Source organism: Cnephaeus nilssonii (assembly GCF_951640355.1).
Source record: "Cnephaeus nilssonii genome assembly, chromosome: 18".
Lineage (NCBI taxonomy): Eukaryota > Metazoa > Chordata > Mammalia > Chiroptera > Vespertilionidae > Cnephaeus > Cnephaeus nilssonii.
The window spans coordinates 12672994-12692348 of record NC_137089.1 but is presented as its reverse complement, the minus strand read 5'-3'; the positions used below and the strand labels follow the sequence as shown (position 1 = coordinate 12692348).

Sequence of the window (19355 nt, the reverse complement as noted above, 5' to 3'; positions counted from 1 at the left end):
CGAATTTCACTCGGGGCCCACAAAGCCCTTCATGACATGTTTCTTCCACCTCCCTTTACCTTTCTGTTCTTTTCTTCTTCTCTCCCTTCACTTCATTTGGCCTTCTGATTTTGTTTGGCCAAGGTAGTGGTTTATTTGTCTTTGTCTGTGTAACTGAAAAGGCAGGTGTTACGGTTCCTTGCAGTACAAGCCCCCCATTGTCTTACTCCTTGCCTAAGCATTCACATACCTGCAGGCTCCTGGCTGGCATTAGAGACCCCCCCACCCCACTCTCACTGTAGGAGGCAAGTATGGAGTCACTGAAGGTTTTAAGGAAGTCAGATTTGCATTTAGATAGATTATTTTGCTTTCAGCATGGAGGATGGATTTAAGGGGAACTCTACTGAGAGAAAAGACTATAAGAGAAACAACTTACCGAGTTTTTACAACAGTCCAAATGGGTGCCTGTGCTAAGGCTGTGGTTGTTAGTGGGGGAGGAGAGAATCTTACAGATCCCCAAAATACCTTAAGGTAGAATTGTTATCGACGGGGTCTACGCTTGGAGCAGGCCCCACTGGTAGTGTGTGGGTTCTTGACTTTGTGTAGGACAGATTTCACTACACCAGTCCAGGGGATTTTGAGAGTGTGCTTATTAAAGCTGGGGGCAATAAAACAAAGGGCTTCGGGTAGAAGAAACAATAGGAAAAAGCCAGAGAAACAGGGGCCTTGGAGACAGGTTCCGGGGATAAGTCCGCGATAAGCTGCTGCTGCCCTATGTTCCCCTGGTTGCAAGTTTCGTGGGGTCCCTGACAGTTTAGGAGAAAAACAGCAGTGATACTAGGCGTGGGCATACTCTAGCGAGAGAGAGTGCGCTGAGGGTAGAGTACGTTTATTCAAGCTGGGGACAGTGAAACGAAGGCAAGGCTTAGGATAGAAGCAGCAACAGGAGAGAGTCTAGGTGGGACTGCTTTGGCTCTCTGAGAAAATAAAGTTACAGTGACCGAAGTGAGCTCACTGCTACGTTAGAGGAAAAGGGGCCCTAGAGACAGGTTCAGGGGGCAAGCCCAGGACCAGCTGCTGTTGCCCACTGCTCCCCTGGATGCAAGCCTCATAGGGACCTTAGAAAAAGAGCAGAGAGACAAGACGTGGGCGTGTGGCCCATAGCTTCCTTGTCTTGAGGCTTTTTTTCTCTCTCTCTCTGGTCAGTGGGGATCCTAGGGCAAGTCTCAGAAGAGGGTCCCAACAGAATACTCATTAGCTTTGCAGGTGTGTCCTTCAATATGTTGATTTCGTCAAAATGTGTGTATAGAGGGGTTAGGGTTACTTTCTGGTTGGTTTTATTATCAAAGAACGTTATTGAAGAGGGCCCAGGACTGAAGCCGGTCCGCCCAGGCAAGGTCTGGAATGTGTAAACCATTTGCTGCTCCCAAGTGTCCTCAGTTGGGAAAGATAAAACCTTGTGATTGGCTGACTGTAAATTGTTTGGCTTGTTTAACTATTTTGTCTCAATTTGCCTTATTCCACCTGTCAAGGAACTTCCCTCGCTTCTTACTAACCTCCCACAGAATTAGGACCCAGTACTTGGCTGAGTAGGTGGTTCTTGCTTTGAGCCACTTGGTACTCCACACTGAACTTGGAGTTTTCGTAGGAAGGTGAAATTTGAAGATGAGGAGCAGGAAAATGTAGATTTCCTTTTGGACATTTGGATTTGGGAGCATGCAAGGAAAAGCCAGCATGGTGTACAGCAAGCAGTTGGCTTTAGGGTTCTTGGGCTCAAAGGGAGAGAGGGCTGGGCTGGAAATTTGAGTTGACCATGACTTAAATGTTCCTTTTTTTTTTTTTTCTAATGACAAGTTGTTTCAAATTTCACTTTTCCCTTAAACCCAACCTCAGTTTTTCCGGGACATACACTCCAAGCATCCTAAATTTACTGTCCCCTCTACAACGGCCTCCTCGGGTAATTTTTAAAGCTTCGAGATCTTGAGAATGCAGCAGCCCAAACCAACTGGAGCAAAAATCCGGGAAAGGTCTGGCTTCACACTTGCTTCCGAGAGCACATGAATAATATTCGCTGGTTATCCGTACAACTGGCAACGAACTGGAGAGATGCGTGTCCAACGTCCTCTTCCATCATCAAGAAGACTCCTGAGCCCACCGTTCCCGGCCCCCTCCTCTTCTCAGGGCCGCTGTCCGGTCCCCAGTCCCGCACCCTCCCGCCAGCGGCCCTTTTCTCCCTGTGGGTCATCCCATTGCCTGGACGGCGCGGCCGGCCTCTGGTTTGGGGAGAACCGGCCGGTAACCACGCGCGTCTCCAGGGCCCTGGGGGTGGGGGTGGGGGGTTGGGGGGACCCGCGCCCGGTGGGTTCGGGTTCGGGTTCGGGTTCGGGGCGCGCGTGGTCCCCGTCTCTAGCCTGGCCACCGTCCCGGCCTCAGGCGCCGCGCCCCGGCCCCGGGCCGCCCGCTGCTCCGCGCCCGCATTGTCTAAGCTCCATGGCAACCCGGGCGGGCGGGGCGGGGCCGCACCGGCGGGCCGTGTGTCCGCGTCGGCCGCGCTCCCGGGCTGAGCGGCGCTGGGGCGCTGGGCCCGACGACGCCGCTGGCGCCTTGACGGCCCGGCGGGCGCCCGGAGCGCGAGGGCGGCGGCATGCCCGAGAAGCGGCTCACCGCTGGTAGGTGGCGGCCCGCGGGCGGACGGGGCGGACGGGGCGGACGGCGCCCCCACCCGCCGCTCCCGCCGGTGTTCCTGTCCCCGCCCGCGTCCCCCTCCCAAACACCGGAAAACGCCCCCCCCGGCCCCCCATTTCCCCAGAGCGTGTGGTTAGGGTGTCCACCACCTCCTCCCCCCACCCCCACGCGTCCCCCGCGGACTCTGCCTCCCTCGAGGGCACCACGTTCTGTTCATCGGCTTCCTTCTCCGCTGCGGAGCGGGAGTCACCCCAGGAGCCCGTGACCCCGCGGCCCCAGAGGCCTCCCCCCGCCTTTCCCCTCCAGCTCCGGCGTCAGGTTCAGTCCCGTGCAGACCGCGCACGAGGGCTCGCCTGGCCCTGAGCGCCCCCCGTGTCAGGTGGTTTCACTTGCTTTAAAAGGAAATCCGATGTGAGTGCGATAATGTACTATTTTATCTCGTTTCAGAGCCACCAACTCTGACAGAAGCAGACTTTGTAAGTACGATTTGGAGGCCTGCTGTTTTTCCGCTGGCTTTTATTTTATTTTAAAATAGCAAATCATACATGTAGAAAGAAAGCTGTGTATTTTCTTTCCTTCTTTTTTTTTTTTTTTTTTTTTTTTTGCCAAATGAGTGTAATAGAAGCTTTGGCTTAGTGACAATGGTGCTGACCGAGTACCAGACCTTTTTCCAGGTACATTTTAAAGAAGGGGCTAATTGATCTTTGCAGTGGATGCTATTCACTGTTCAAGTTTTTTTTTTTTTTACATAAATGGCCTCATTTAATGTCTCTAAACGCTTTAATGAAATTCTATGAGAGGTAAGTTTCATATCCATGGTTTTATCGTGATGTGGCTATGCAGTTCCTGGTCGTCGTAAACATCATTTGATGGTGTTGATTGAACATAAGTGGTCAACGTATAGTTATGATTCCTTTAAAAATGTACTAAATGTTTTCACGTCAGACTTCCGGAGAGCTGAGTAACAATGAGTACTTGGCCAAGTACATTATGTATATTGTCATGTAGGCAAGTACTATACTGAGGATGGGTTTTCTTGTCTTTCTTCCTGTGGATTTAATGAACGTGCCCAAGGTTACGCAGCTATCGTCTGAATTGGATTTCAAGAGCTATAGCGACTTCTCTGTATTATGTGCTTATGTCCTCCGGCACTTATTTCTCTTGTTGGCCAATTATCTTATCTGCTTTTGGCTTTTTATTCAGCAAACACGAGCACCTTCTAAATTCACAGTGTAGTGATCGATGCTGAGGATGCGTCTTGAGAAGTTCACAGTCTGGCAGGGGCTCAGAGGAGAGGCTCAGGGCTGTGCCTGCTCGCACCTTCCGCGTTCGTCCTTCCAGGCCTTTGGTCCACCACTCAGAGAGAGACCAAGGGCGAGAGGCACATAGAGGATGTCAGCAACGCCTCCATCTTCTCCTTGCCATGGTGTAACTGTGTAAGCGGCAGATTTCTTTAAGCTGCCTCCTGAACTATTCCTCATTCCAGCCAGCGGTCAGCATGTCTGGGGCCAGCTAACCTTTCCCATGCAACTCCAGCATTCGTGCTCCGAGGAGCCCTCGGCGACATCACACTTAACCTTGGAGCAGTCCTCTGATCTTTTCAGGGCTTTGTAACTGTTGAAGCCTTTATCAGTCACTCCTCCTCTTGGTTCCTTTGATGCCACCGTCTCCCAGTTCTTCCGTCTCTCATTTTATGTCCCCCCTTCTGGCTCTTTTTTTTCCTCTGCTGGTGAAAGTGTTGACCTTCCTCAGGATTCTGTTCTCCAGGCTTTCTTGGGGGGAGCTCCTCTTCTGCTAGCTTCAGCCTCCCTTATTTCCCAGGGCTTCCACCCTTCACGCCTCTGGCCCAAACATCTCTTCTGTCAGGACTCTGTATCCATGGGGTAATGGGGAGCTTCATCAGTTGGATGTCCCTGCACCACCTCAACAGTCTAAACGGAACTTACCTCTCCCTGAGAGAATGATCAAAAACCAAGAAAATACAAAGTCACCTAAGCCGGAGCCTTGCTTTCCTTTCCTTCACCTCGCTCCTGCACGTTCCTTTCATAGCCAGATCTTCTTCTCCATCCTCACAGCTACTGTCTTATTTCAGGCCCTCCCGGACTTTGGCAATACTGGGCCTGGACTTTGGCAATACTCCTAGCTGATATCACTGCCTCCAAAATTCCTTCTGCCAACTCCAGTTTTTCTTTGCCTAAAGCAGTGGTCGGCAAACCGCGGCGCGCGAGCCACATGCGGCTCTTTGGCCCCTTGAGTGTGGCTCTTCCACAAAAATACCACGGCCTGGGCGAGTCTGTTTTGAAGAAGTGGCGTTAGAAGAAGTTTAAGTTTAAAAAATTTGACTCTCAAAAGAAATTTCCATCGTTGTACTGTTGATATTGGCTCTGTTGACTGAGTTTGCCGACCACTGGCCTAAAGCATAAAGTGCAATCCTCTGTGCGTCAGCTATGCCGGATGAGATTGCTTTGCTGTCTAACTTTAGATTTTCCTTCTCACGTCACTCTTTTTTTAAAAAAAATATATTTTATTGATTTTTTTACAGAGAGGAAAGGCGAGAGATAGAGAGCCAGAAACATCGATGAGAGAGAGACATCAATTCAGCTGCCTCCTGCCCGCGCCCTACTGGGGATCGAGCCTGCAACCTGGGCATGTGCCCTTGACCGGAATCGAACCTGGGACCCTTCAGTCCACAGGCCGACGCTCTATCCACTGAGCCAAACCGGCCAGGGCCTCACGTCACTCTTACCCTGGCTACCAGATGGCTACCAACTCTTTAAAAAATGACCATGTTACTCGACTACTCACATCTCTTCTTAATCCTACTATTTATTGAATGCTGACTAGATGCTAGTATTTGACCTCAAAGCAGCTCTGTTGGGTGGTGGTTTTCACCCACGTGTCCCAGATGAGGAAGTCACTGAGCTCGACGTGGCCTGCGGCCACACATCTAGTGACCGGCAGAGCCAGAGTGACAAAAGCCTCCCTTGCGTATTCAAGGTTTTCTGGACGGCTTCAGCCTTCTTTTAACCTCACCTCCCAATACTTTCTGTATGATAAAGACAGTGTTCACACTGTGTTTGGTTTATAAAGTACTTCCACATGCTTCTGCCCCAGCCAAACTGCCCAGCTAGCCTCCTTGCCTTTGCTGTCAAGTTTCGTCTCAGTTGCCCTACCCCATCTATTTCACAATCTTGCACATTCTTCACCACCCAGCTCATCTCCTCCATGAAACCTTTCCAACCTAAACTCGTCCAGACTGCTTTTGAACTCTGGGCATCTTTCAGTTGAGACCAGTTTGCAACTTAAATCCTCAAATTCATAATGTCACCAAGTATTATCTGTCGATTAAATAATTCATATGTCTTGCATATATATATTTCCCTCTGTTTTTCAGAAGTTTAAAAATATTTTTCTCATTAATAGTCTTAGAAAAAAAGTACGTGGCAAAGATCTCTTGTTCCCCCAAATCCATTCTACCCTTTTCCATATAATATACTAGACATAAAGTCTACATTGTCTAGCTTCCCTTGCAGCTCAATGTGGTCATGGAAGAATGCATGGCCAATCCAAAATCATGAAGATTTGTCCTTATGTTTTCTTCTAAGTATTTTATAGTTTTAGCTCTTACATGGATCTTTGATCCATTTTGAGTTAATTTTTGTAGATAGTATAAGGTAAGGAACTGACTTCATTCTTTTGCATGAGGATAGCCAGTTTTTCCTAGTATCATTTGTTGAAAAGAGTGTTCTTTCCCACTAAATCAGCTTGGCACTCTTGTTGAAAATCATTTGATTGTGTATGAGAAGATTTATTTCTGCATTCTCTGTTCTATTCCAATGGTCTGTATCAGTGGTCGGCAAACTCATTAGTCAACAGAGCCAAGTATCAACTGCACAACGATTGAAATTTCTTTTGAGAGCTGAAAACCGACTTCTGCGCGTGGGCCACGAAGTTTCAATCGCACTGTACGTGCGCGCCCGCACGTGGTATTTTGTGGAAGAGCCACACTCAAGGGGCCAAAGAGCTGCATGTGGCTCGCGAGCCGCAGTTTGCCGACCACTGGTCTATATGTTGGTCTTTATGCCATGACCACACTGTTTTGCTTACTGTAGTAAGTTTTGAGATCAGATTATGTGAGTCCTCCAACTTTATCCTTTTTCAAGATTGTTTTGGCTATTCAAGGTCCCTTGAGATTCCATAAGAAATTTAGGTGTTTTTTTTTTCCTATTCCTGCAAAAAATAAAATATAATTGAAATTTTGATGGAGGTTGCATTTATATCTATAGATTGATTGCTTTGGGTGGTATTGTCATTTTAACAATCCATGAACATGGTATGTCTTTCTATTTATTTATGTCTACTCTAATTTCTTTCAGCAATGATACATAGTTTTCAGTATACATGTCTTTGCCTCCTTGGTTAAATAATTCTTTTTGATTCTATTGCAAATGGAATTATTTCCTTAATTTCACTTTGGGGGTACATAACTTTTTTTTAGTAAGTGATTACAAACTGTTGTTTATTATTATTGATGTTTTATTATTTTTTTATTTCTAAATGAACACAATTCCAAATGAAATGTAAATTTCTCTTTGTCTTATAGTTAACTGTGTGTCTGTGGCTCTTCTATCCCTAGTGACACTGTAAATTTCCAGACAAAAAAGGCTAGGACCTATTGGGTAATCCCTGGAAAGGCACTGCTGTTTGCTTTTATGTCCTGCTGCAGTTGAAGGAAACTACACCATACATGAGACAAGGACTTCCATTGTTATTGTTAATATTTTAAATCTATACAAGGTTGCTACTGTGACTTCTACAGTTATCTTCTTAGAGCCATACATAAATACATTACTTTTTAATATCAGATTTTATGTTTGAAGTGACTTTATACAATTCCTAATCAAGATATTTTAATTGTGATCCTTATAAAATCCTTGAATAGTCTCTATTGATGAGACACTGTATCACCTAATAGGTATTAACATTTTTTGGACTATTTCTTTTTACTACCATTCAAATTTCTAAGAGTTAAAATTTAACAGTTCTTTCTTTTTTCATGACAAATATGTTAAAATTTCTAAAGATAAACAAATAGAATTAGAAGTCAATAAAAATTTTTATATAAAAATATTTCAAAATAATGATCAAACTCTTATTGCAATATATACATACATTTTTTTGAGCAATGACCTTGTGACTAGCTTGGATACTACTCCAAGGATCCATCAGTTGCCAGCAGACAGAAATATGCGGTATATGTGAATGCAATGATTTGGGGCCATCACCTTAGCCTTCCAGGATCTCCCATCCTCCTTTCCTCCAAGCTGTCAGCACCTTCGGCTGTGGTCTGTCTTCTTGGACACCTCTGATGGAAACTCCTCCAGCAGTTTCATGGGGCAGTGGTATGTTCTGTAGCTAGCCAATAAATCCATATCCAGGGGCTTGAGCAACTCCCTGGCTATGTTCAGTGTCTGACAGCAGAGCAGTGGGATGAGGCTCATAAATCACCATCTCTAGGGGAGGGAATTGGATCTGAGGAGTCCCAAACAGGGTTGCCCAGAGATCACCATCCTGGGAGCTCCAGTCATCTGTGCTGTGCCGGTTGCCTTGAGGACTGAAAAGGTCCACTTTTACTTGACCCATTGGAGTCCAGCGTCCGCATACCGCTAGGTGTCATTGTACACCTGGTGGGAAGCTCTGGTCTAGTGATTGGTTTGTTTAGGAAAGAGAAACATTTTAGTATATTTTAGGAAGAAGTAAAAATAGGTGTAATTTTGGAAATACGGTCTGTCCTATCCCCTGATTGGTGATAGCATTCCCAGTCTAAAATGTGACCGTTTAGGATTCTACCTTGGAAATCAGATAAATGGCTTTGGTTTAGCATGGAAGGAAGTTGGAAGCTTGGATTGTTTTTCTATTTTTGCCGTTAGCTAACTGTGACCACCTTTACTCGTTTTGCTTTCATGGATTTTGAAATTCTTTAAAATGCATTTCAAATGCCGTTTTTCCCATTTGCTGATTCCTCCTACTAGACAATACCTTTTCCTCCTTTGGGAGAAAATGGTGTATAGTGTACCTTTCTTGTGGCATTTGTTATATTCTTTCTTGGACTATTGTTTTTTGTCTGTATTTACTTTATGTCCTCTTTCCTGTTTATACATTTTTTTAATGTATATTTTTCTTTTTTTACAGTTGTAAAGTAATTGTAGTTTATCTGGTTTGAAGGTGCAGAAAAATAACTTTTGAAGGAAAAAAATGACCTACCATAATTAGCAAACTCATATAAGCTATTTTGCTTAACCTTCTTTCAGGAAGAACTTTGAGAAGTTTGGACTAAAAACGGAAAAGGCACACCTGTAATACATGAAAAGACAGGTTGCAATTTTGTGTATTTGATTCTGAAGAAATGTTTCCACCTTCCATCGCATCATTGAGCAGAGAATCTGGGTTGCAAATTTTGCAGTCAGGTTCATGGAATGGTGTAATGGAGGAATTGATTGTAACTCAGTTTTCTTCCTGATTGCATCATTAACCATCACTGGTTGTTTGAAACACTAGAGGCCCGATGCACAAAATTTGTGCAGGGGTAGGCCTTCCCAACCCCAGCTGCCTCCCAGCCCCAGCTGCCAGGGCCCTCACAGCCCCAGGGCCCCATCCTCTGCCACCTGCCCGCCCCCACCTTGGCCTGGCGCTGCCCGCATCCACCGTCACCCCCCCCCCCCCCCAGTTCCCTGGTTCCACAGAGCCCCCCACCCCCATGGATCGCCCCACCGAGGGTGACCTGGGCCTCCCTCTTTGGGGCGATCATGGAACCTCCTTCCCCCCCATCAATCGCCCCCCAGCTGGTGGCCTGGGCCTCCCTCTGCGGGGCGATTGTGGGGCAATGGTGGGCCCCCCGACCAATCGCATCGCACCTGCCTGGGCTGGCCTGGTACCATTGGTGTCATAGCGTGATTATCCAGATGGTTTCTGCTGTTTGGCTATTCAGTCGATTTGCATATTACACTTCTATTATTATAGATATTAAACCTGAATATGGAGACTTAGTTCATTTTAATACGACCACGTGACTGAATTGTGGAAACTTACTGAGAGTAACTGAGCTACTTCTTCAGATCAAGGCATTTAATTTTTTTTAAATTAAAAGTTTCGAGAACAAAGGCTTTATCAGATCCTCATTGCTTCACAAGAGCCTTTGTTACTAACGCGACACAATCCCGGGGCACACTGAATTAGTAGAACTGCAATGGGAAACTGTGCTCATTTGTTTAGCGACGTGCAGGCCTGCCCATCGAAGAGAGACAGGAGGACTGAGCAGATGGTAGACTACACTTCCTTCCATTCACCTGCCCTGTCACCAGCAGAAGCACTGAGGTTGAATACTGGTGGAAAGTGAGATGCAATTTCAGAAAAGAAATACAGGTTTTGATGTATTTGAATGATACTTTGAAATTTCCATGGTTGTGAGTGCAAACCTGAGGATGTGACTGAAGGAAACCGAGCCACACTGCAGGAAATGCTCCCGCAGTGTGGCTTGGTTTCCCGGGGTCCTGTGGGAACTGGAAGCAAACTGCTCCCCGAGGGGTTAGTTAGGGCAGTGCCAAGTAGTACTTGAGGGGCAGACGGGTACCACCGGAGATTTACCAATTCCTGTCGAGATGAGTTCAGAAATTGAGAGGAAACAGAAATTTTATGGTAATTTGACAGAGTATGTTGGTATCTATTGAATTTAATTTTTTAAAATGGTCCTGTATTATGTATATATTTTATTTCATTTTCTAGTAATTCATTCTTAACTGTATTTTACAAAAGTTATGTGAAATAGATTAGGGGAAAAAACAAAACAAAACAGGTACTTCATCACAGATAGTTTGCAAAGCGTTGAGCTGGAGTCTCTTAGAAGTGTGAGTCATCTGGAAGTGACTATATGAAGCTGAGGATCATCTAGAAATTGCTGGCCATGTGGCTGGCCACATTCTAGGCAGTAATAAGGTGTATCTGACTCTATGAAATGCACATTCTGTTTTACAGCTAAAAATTAAAAATGTCTATTTTAGAAAAAACTAACAAGGGGCTGCACTCGGCTACCGTTGCAATGAAAACTGCTCTTCCATCTGCAGGTGTGTGATCATGAGCCTGTAGTGTAGACTTTGGCCACCCTTATGGTGGCACAGTGCTTTCTACCTGAGAGATCAAAACATTTTTATTGAATTCAATTGATTTCTCCTGAGAGTTAGCAGAAACTACATAGTTCACGAAATAACGTCCAGAAGATTAAAGTAATTTGGAAAGGTAAAATTTGAAAGGTTATTCACCTTATAGCTGCCACCATTTGTTTAGCGACCTTAGGCCTGCACGTCGCTAAACAAATGTTATCCTCCTTGTTCTGCTTTATTAGATCTTTGCCAAACACAACGTTGAGAATACATTACTAAGGTGCCGTTATGGCGGTGGTAGATTTATGAGATCCTAAATTTGTTGTTGTTATTTTCATTAGTTCAGATTTTAATAAGTTCCTTGGTATAAATCCTGTAAGTGATTATAACTCCATCTCAATCCTACAATTACCTAAAGAAATTACCCTGGAAGTCTATTTTTTAAAATGTTTTTATTGATTTCAGTGAGGAAGGGAGAGGGAGAGGGAGAGAGAGATAGAAACATCAATGATGAGAGAGAACCATTGATCGGCTGCCTCCTGCACGCCCCCTACTGGGGATCGAGCCTGCAACCCAGGCATGTGCCCTTGACTGGAATGGAACCCAGGACCCTTCAGTCTGCAGGCCGATGCTCTATCCACTGAGCCAAACCAGCTAGAGCTGGAAATCTATTTTTTAAAGTAGGTCTTAATATACTATTGTTTCTTCCTTCTACTTTTACGCTGTACTTCAAAATATTTTGGAAAAAAAGGTCAGTATAAAAAGAAAATAATCAGCCATATGGAAATAATAGCATTGTCATATTATCAACTTTCATGTTAGATTTGTGAAATTGAAATATAATTATGAATAACAAAATAAACACATGTACTATACAACAGAGTATGCCAGGTTGTGCTTTTGACACAATGGAAACAATTACTAATAAAATAAGGTGTTTTATTTGGAAGAGAGAATTTGCTCTTGGCAGTGGCTTTCCAATTTTGCCAACTTTAAAAGTGACTACGTTGGGGGATGAAATAGTTATGGAAAAAATGTATACAATCTTTACTCTTTGAACACATACATTGTCAAAGTTTCTTCACGCAAAAGTGAAGCAGGCCCCCAGATCACTGAAGTATCTCTTTCTCAGAGGGAAGCAGTAGAATATTTTCTGCACGTCGCTTATCACTTTCATTAGGCAGTTTCATGTTCACCCCAAATCATTGGTTCTGTCTTTATTGCTCTGCCCTTATTTTTTATTAAATACTAGTATATAATTGAATAAGTCTGTGGGAAATTTACCATGTGTAGTATTTTGTATTTGTTGATGTTTCATTTAAGTGTGCTATATTTTCACATGTTCTGTTTCACATGTTCTGTACATTGGCGAGTACATTTTAAGGGGCTGCTCCACTTTATTTTCCAGTTTCTCCCTTCAGAGGTTGTAGCACTTTGGTCAGCTTGCAGTGAGGACTCAGTGTTGACTGACTGATGATCTACATATAATCTATTGATAGCAGAATTAGAGAATAATATTGGCATGTTTTAAAACATCTTAGTATAAGCATAACATTGTATTTTTATGTTGTTGTTTTTTTGCAGGAAGATTCTTTGGCAACAGATGATTTCCTTGTGGACTACTTTAATGAATTCCTAAGCCTTCCAGTGAGTGTATTATTATGTTCTATTGAATATATTATCAAAGCAAAATATTGTAATCACTGGGTTATCTTGTAAGACAAATTTATCAGGGATAATATTTTTTAAAAAGTATAGCCCTGGTTGGTGTGGCTCAGTTGGTTGGAGCATTGTCCCGTGGTCCTGGGCACAGAAAGGTTGCGGGTTCCATCCCCGACAGGGTGTTGTGGGTTTGATCCCTGGTCAGGGCACAGGGGAAGCAACCGATTGATGTCTCTTTCTCCCCCTCTCTCTCTCTTTTTCTGTCTTTCCTTTCCTCGCTCTAAAATCAATAAACATGTCCTTGGGTAAGGATTTAAAATATATATATTTTAATTAAAACATTTACGTAGGTTTGTATCTTTTTATGGAGTTAATAATTTGGGTTTGAATCATATTTAGGAATTATTTGTATTGAAGAAAGCTAGAGTTTTTCTAATCATCAAAAGAGTTCTATACTAAATCTGATACATTTATACTTGGCACCATTTTAGGTTTCGAACAGAGGAGTTAAGGATAGAATATCAAAAAAATGTAAGAAGCCCAGCCAGTGTTGCTCAGTGGTTGAGCATCGACCCATGAACTGGGAGGTCACGGTTCTAATCCCGGTCAGGGCACATGTCTGGGTTTCAGACTCCATCCCCAGTCTGAGGCATGCAGGAGGCAGCCAATCAATGATGTTTCTATATATATATCTCTCCCCCTTCCTCTCTGAAATCAATATACATATGAATTCTGTGAAAAGAGTAGTGGGGAAGGGTAACGGACTCAGCCAGGAGGGGTTAAGGGCTCCACTGTGTATCAGGTCTTGTGATCTTACCTCTCAAGAAGGCCACACTTTTAAGAATTATTTTCAAGACAACAATTATATCTCAATAAAGCTGTTTAAAACTAAAACGAAAATCCCTCTATTGGGTCTGATTTCAGTTTCTCAAGATTTGCATTTCATTGTCTCAAGATTTATGATTATCTTGACTCTCACTTGCTTCAGAAAATAAATTTCCCTGCCTGCCTTCCTTTTTATTTTTTTTAATTTAAAAAAATATATATTTTATTGATTTTTTACAGAGAGTAAGGGAAAGGGATAGTCAGAAACATTGATGAGTGAGAAACATCGATCAGCTGCCTCCTGCACACTGCCTACTGGGTATGTGCCCACAACCAGGGTACATGCGCTTGACTGGAATTGAACCTGGGACCCTTGAGTCCGCAGGCCGACGCTCTATCCACTGAGCAAACCAGCCAGGGCTGCCTGCCTTCCTTTTAAAAAAAAGTCTATCTTTAAAAATGTCAGAAGCAATATGACAGAAGGATAGGAAATTTACCTAAAATGTGAGAAAAAAATCAGCCATAGTCCTGCCATCCAGTTAGAATACATGTTACCATTTTTTGTGTGTTTTCTTTCAGACTTCATGTGAAATCACAGAGTGATTTCTGTTTAACTCTGTCTATGCAATCATGGTTTTCATCCCACTCCAACTGATAGATACCTTTATCTCTAGCTTTCATATATTTCATGCAGCCCACCTGGACTGCTTCTGCTTTTACATCCTCCCTCCCTCCCTCCCTCCCTCCCTCCCTCCCTCCCTCCCTCCCTCCCTCCCTCCCTCCCTCCCTCCCTCCCTCTCTCCCTCTTTGCAACTACATTTGGTACCACACAGCCTTCCTATTGACTCCCCATGCTTCACAGCACAAGATGGGAGAAGGGGAAAAGTTGTCACAGGTTTCCAAAAGGCACTGAGGAGAAGGAATGATGGATTCTAAACCAAGTTCCTGGCAGGATTCTAGAACAGATTAGTAATGTTTGGTTTATCAGTGCTTAGCTAAGAATTAGAAGCTGGCATGGGTTTACTGAGAATAAATATGCCAAACTAATTTCTTTTTTTTTGGGGGGGGGTATAGTTATGGATAGCTATGTTAGGGAACCATAAATGTAATGTATTATGATTTCAATAAATAATAATAAGAATTGAATCATGTTACCTCTGGCTCGAAACTCTGTTTAGTGTCTTCTCATTACACTAAGAATGAAATCCAAAATCCTGTGTGATCTGGCTGTTGGCATCTCTTGAGCTTTATTTCCTACTCATTTATTTCCCCCTTGATAGTTCTTTTCCAGCCTAACTGGCCTTCTTCACGTTTCTCAAACTGGAATACGCCAGTGTACTTAGGGCTTTTCAGCCTGGAATGCTCTTCCCTCAGATATGTGTATCACTTTCTTCCTGACTTAATCACTCCTGTTCAGAAAACTTTCCCTCCCAACTCCGCCTAAAACAATAGACCCAACACACGCTCCAACGGGTGCTGCTTTCAGAAACATCTCTAAAGCCCTAATTATTGTCTCTGAGATTAGCTTTCCAATATTTGGATGGCTCACTAACCATAGCCAGTTAGGGGTTGATTCTCAATAGCCTACAGATTGAAGTCCAAATTCCTATGTATGGAACTCAAGACCCTTTGCAATTTGGCCTCCACCTAACTTTGCTAGCTTTATCTCTAGCTTCGTAGACGTGTGCCTAACATAGCCGTCCTTCCTCCCCTGTGTACCCCCACGCCCCTTAACCACATCCTCGTCCTGTGCTCGTCTCCCAGTGCAGTGGGTAGTCACAGGAGTGAGGCAGAACTGTGTTTCAGCCCGCCTCTTCCTCTCATCACCCTTGTGATCTTAGACACATTTCTTAATTACTCAATTTCTTGATTTTTATTGTCCATGAAAGCAATAGAACTATCTAACCTTTTGTTGTGAAATGAGGCGATATATATATATAAAGTGCCTGGGCCAGAGCTGGTACTTCTCTTTCCTTTGCCTACATAGCTAGACCACCTCCTCTTCTATTCCTGGAACACGAGGGACAGTCACTCTTTAATTAGATGGGTGGATCTTTATTAATCTGGAGGATAATTTGTGCCACGCCAATCTGTCATTGGCTTTGACTTTAAAAAATCAGAGACTTGAATGAAACATGGCAAGTGAACCAGTGTTGTTGTTTTTTCCAATTTTAGGTCACTGAGCTAGTAAATGGCTGTCCACCCAGGCCCACATGGCTCAAAAGCGTGCCTTACTGCCCTTTAATGACTCTAGAACTGGCAACAGAGGGATTAACTGATAGTTTGGGTCACTATCTGTTATAGAATCTGGCCTCATTGTTATCATGGTCATCTGAAATGGGCTAAAACAAACAAAGCTAATGGGTTTTTAGGGTGCGTTAATAAAAGTATAGTTAAGATCAAGAAAAACATTAGTCTGGAGCACAGAGTGAATGTTGTGTTGTTTGTTTGTTTGTTTGTTTGTTTTTTTAATTGGATATAACTGGTAGCCCAGATTTGGAATATCGTGTTCCGTTCATGGTGCCATATATTGAGTTGTCCTGCCAAACTAGACTCAGCTAATGAATGCTCTGGAAACCAAAGTAGATGAGGACGGGTTGAAAGAAGTGTGGGTATTGAACCTGGCTGGGGATGCACAGAGGGGTTGGAATGGAGCCGAACTTTCCACATACTAGTATAGTATTTGAGGATCTGCTTGAGGAAGAGAAGTTGACATAGTCTATGAAGCTAGAGGGCAGAACCAGGGCCTCCAGCATTTCTGAGGAAACTGATTTGTCCGCACTAGAAGAAAGATGCTTAAAGTTGGTTTTCTAACACGAGAATGGGTTGGCTTGTGAAGGAGTAAACCCCCCGTGATTGGAGACAGTCAGGTGTAGGTTAGGAAACCATCTGGGGAAATAATTTACAGGGCACTCAGGAATTGGGTGGCAGATTAGCCTTTTCTAACTAAGGAGCGCGTGATTAATTCCTTCTCTTCATTTTATCTCAGGAGCTACATTGTAAATTTCCCGAGACCAAGGATAGGTCCCTTTCTTCTGTATCTCCCAAAGCTGCTGCAGGATGATTATGTTTTTATTTCTGCATCTCCCATGTAAGATACTTGTGAAATAAATAAGTCTTCTTTAAAAAAATTTTTTTATGTTAGAGGGGAGAAATAAATAAGCCTTCTAATGTTCTCTTCTTCTGCCTCCCCTCTTCTCCCACCCCCTCCCACACTCCCCTACAACCTAAGTCTGAGATATATAGAACATATAGAGATATGTACTATAACATTCTCAATCTAAAAATCTTAGGTCATCTAGATTGCTGATACTTCTCTATCAGAAGTTGACATGCCCAAGGTCCCATGGAGACAGGCTAGTGAGCCAGGACAAGCCGGATAGGGAAACTGAGACAGATAGAGGAACAGCAGTTCAGCCGTCTAGTAAATCCTATCTGCCCTAAGCCAGGGACACTTAAGAGTAAATGGTTTGCACTTCTCCTCCCCAGCCACCCTGCTCAGGGAGACAGATACAGAAATCCAATTAGTGCCATTTGCCAACCACACCGAAGGACAATGAAGTTAGAGAATAAACCTCATTTTGGTCCATCAGCCATAAAGCTGACACATATTCTATTGAGATCCTCTCCTAAAATCTTCCTCAACCATTCATCCTTTAAAATCCCTCAAAACGAAGGTCCCAGCGCCTGCTCTCTCTCCCAGGAGCATGCCTGCTTCTCCCCGTCCCTCCTTCCCCCACAGGCATGCACCTCCTAAACTCTAAGGGACCCCACGAGGCTTGCAACCAGGGCAGCAATGGGCAGTGGCAGGTCATCCCTGGCAACCCCCCTGGGTCTGCCCCCAAGGCCCCCTTCTCTCTGACTTCTCAGCCAAAGCAGCCAGCCTGGGCTCAGTTCCCCAGCCCTTTCTTATTCACGTCCCCGGCTTTCACAAACGTCCTCTGAACTTCCCCTGGCCCCGTACTGTGAAATCTCTTCTGCTTGAAGTCAAGAACCCACACTCCACCGGCCAGCCCTAGGCAGACCCGCTCAGGGCCGGGTCCCGGCTCTGGTCCCACCATCACCGGATGGTGGCAGAAATAGGCCTGGGATTCAGGCGCGCCACCTCCTCCTCCGCTCTCTTTCCATTACGCCATGGCTCCCTGGGGACCCGCTGTGAGATCCAGAACTGATGGCTGGTAGCCTGCCTCCACGCTCTTTTCCTGATGAGGGGAATCCAGGACAGTTGCTGCTATTATAAATAATTATGGCACTTTCCAAATCCCAGCTTTCATAACTCCGTGCCGTTTGTTCTGGCGCCAGGTTCACATTCAGATATTGTTTTCATGTGGTGTCTGGGAGGTTTCTTGCTGTCAACTCTTTATGGACAAGTGTTTGCTTATTAAGTTTTCTTCTGGGCTATAGTGTGAAAACATTTTTTCCCCCTTTTGGTCTTATTTTGTGTGTTTTATGCTCAGTGACTGTTGTGGGATTGAGCTGATGAGCCCACATACCGGTTTAGGTTGGTCCTCTGTGGGTGGTTTAGAATGTTTGTGACATTTATGGTCTGCAGAAGCTGAAGGGGTGGCCTGCTCCATACCCTCCCTGCAAGGATAGGTATGTCATGTGTTTGCCAGACCGTGCTTAGCTATGTCCCTTTGGAATTTTACCATAACTTCTTTTTTTTTTTGGACGGATTCTCCACACTTTAAAAAAAAAAATCTGTAAACGATTATAATTTCTTACAGCTTTCTGAGAAAGTTATATATGTTCGGTGGACTGTTCAGTAAGGGGTGAGAGAGAGGAAGAAAGAGGAAGGGTATAGATTTGGAGAATGAGTGGGATGAAGGGGGATGAAGGGCTTGGGTCGTCCCCTGACAAAACGTAAAAGCTCAGAGATTGGTTAAAGGTGTTGATGGAGCTCTAGTATATGCCGATGGGTGATAAGCATTGTAGCTCAAACACGAAGCACTCAGATTACTCGTGTAACTCATTTTACCGACTAAGGGTATTTTCTACGCATTTTATGTGGCACATTATTCCTTTCATCCCATTGGTGAGTAGTCCAGTAAATAGTTTATGGTTAAACATCTAAAATGACAATAAAATTTAGATTAAAAGAAGTTGTGATGGGTAACTGACTTGTTATATTCAAGTGTTCAGATGTTTTTCATTCACGGAGTAGTATGCATGTTAAAAATATAGATTTTTGGAGCTCAATTAGTAGAGACAGAGTTGGACCAGAAATGAACATGTATTAAATTAACCTAGTCATTAGTTTTTAATTTAAATATTGTTCAGCTAAATAATTTGGCACCCTGTAAGTTTCAGTGGTGCTGGGCTGGCAGTGTAAGCCCATCACTAATTATTCACAGGGGTGTCCCCGCCCCTCTTTTCAAAGACATGTGGAGCCAGCAGTTTATTGTGGCAAAAATATTTTCCTGCACTTGTTTCTTTTGTGAAAATATTTTTTGCACACGGATGACGGGTACTACAGAGTTAGCTTTCACGAACCTCAATTCGTTTTAGAGCATTTAGAAAAGGACTCCCTTGGAATAAGAAAAGTAAGTGAGGGAAAGAGCGGTCAGTCTCTGACAGCTTGTGGAGAATTGGGTTTGAGGCTCAGACTGAAGACTTGTCCTGTTACATGATTCAGGGTTGAGTGTTTTCTAGATTGGCCTCCTCAGACTTCCTCATTCATTTCTGTCTCCCCACCTTCCCCGTCATTTACGGTCACATGCTAAACTAATTTGGGGAGTCTTATAGGTAAGCTTAGGAATGGTGAAAACGAAGAACTCACTGTGTGAGAGTCTATTGAAGCAGAGGGCAGGATTTTGCGTAATAATTAAAGAGCAGGTGTTTCTCCTTGTGGGAAATAGAGATGGCTACCCCGCCGCCCATGTATGAACACACATGAGAGTCAGCACGAAGTAACCGTCAGCAGGAGGCTTTGACGCTTGTCTGAACCTGGGTTCCATGCCTCCCCACCATCCTAAAGCAACGATTCCCAAGCTGCAGCGTGGGTCAGGACCACCGGAGGGCTCGTTGAACACGGGATTCGGGGGCCCA

At 44.2% G+C, this 19355-nt stretch overlaps 1 protein-coding gene across 1 annotated transcript in view; it reads left to right on the top strand.

The window, feature by feature from the left end:
• The first annotated feature begins 2564 nt into the window (after positions 1-2564).
• Positions 2565-19355, top strand: part of RGS22 (regulator of G protein signaling 22) — a 102630-nt gene continuing 85839 nt past the window's right edge. Inside the window, exons 1-3 of the mRNA XM_079795911.1 lie at positions 2565-2648; positions 3112-3140; positions 12405-12467. Coding sequence (XP_079652037.1) covers positions 2624-2648; positions 3112-3140; positions 12405-12467 — 117 coding nt within the window. The 5' untranslated portion in view covers positions 2565-2623. The remainder of the gene's footprint in view (positions 2649-3111; positions 3141-12404; positions 12468-19355) is intronic.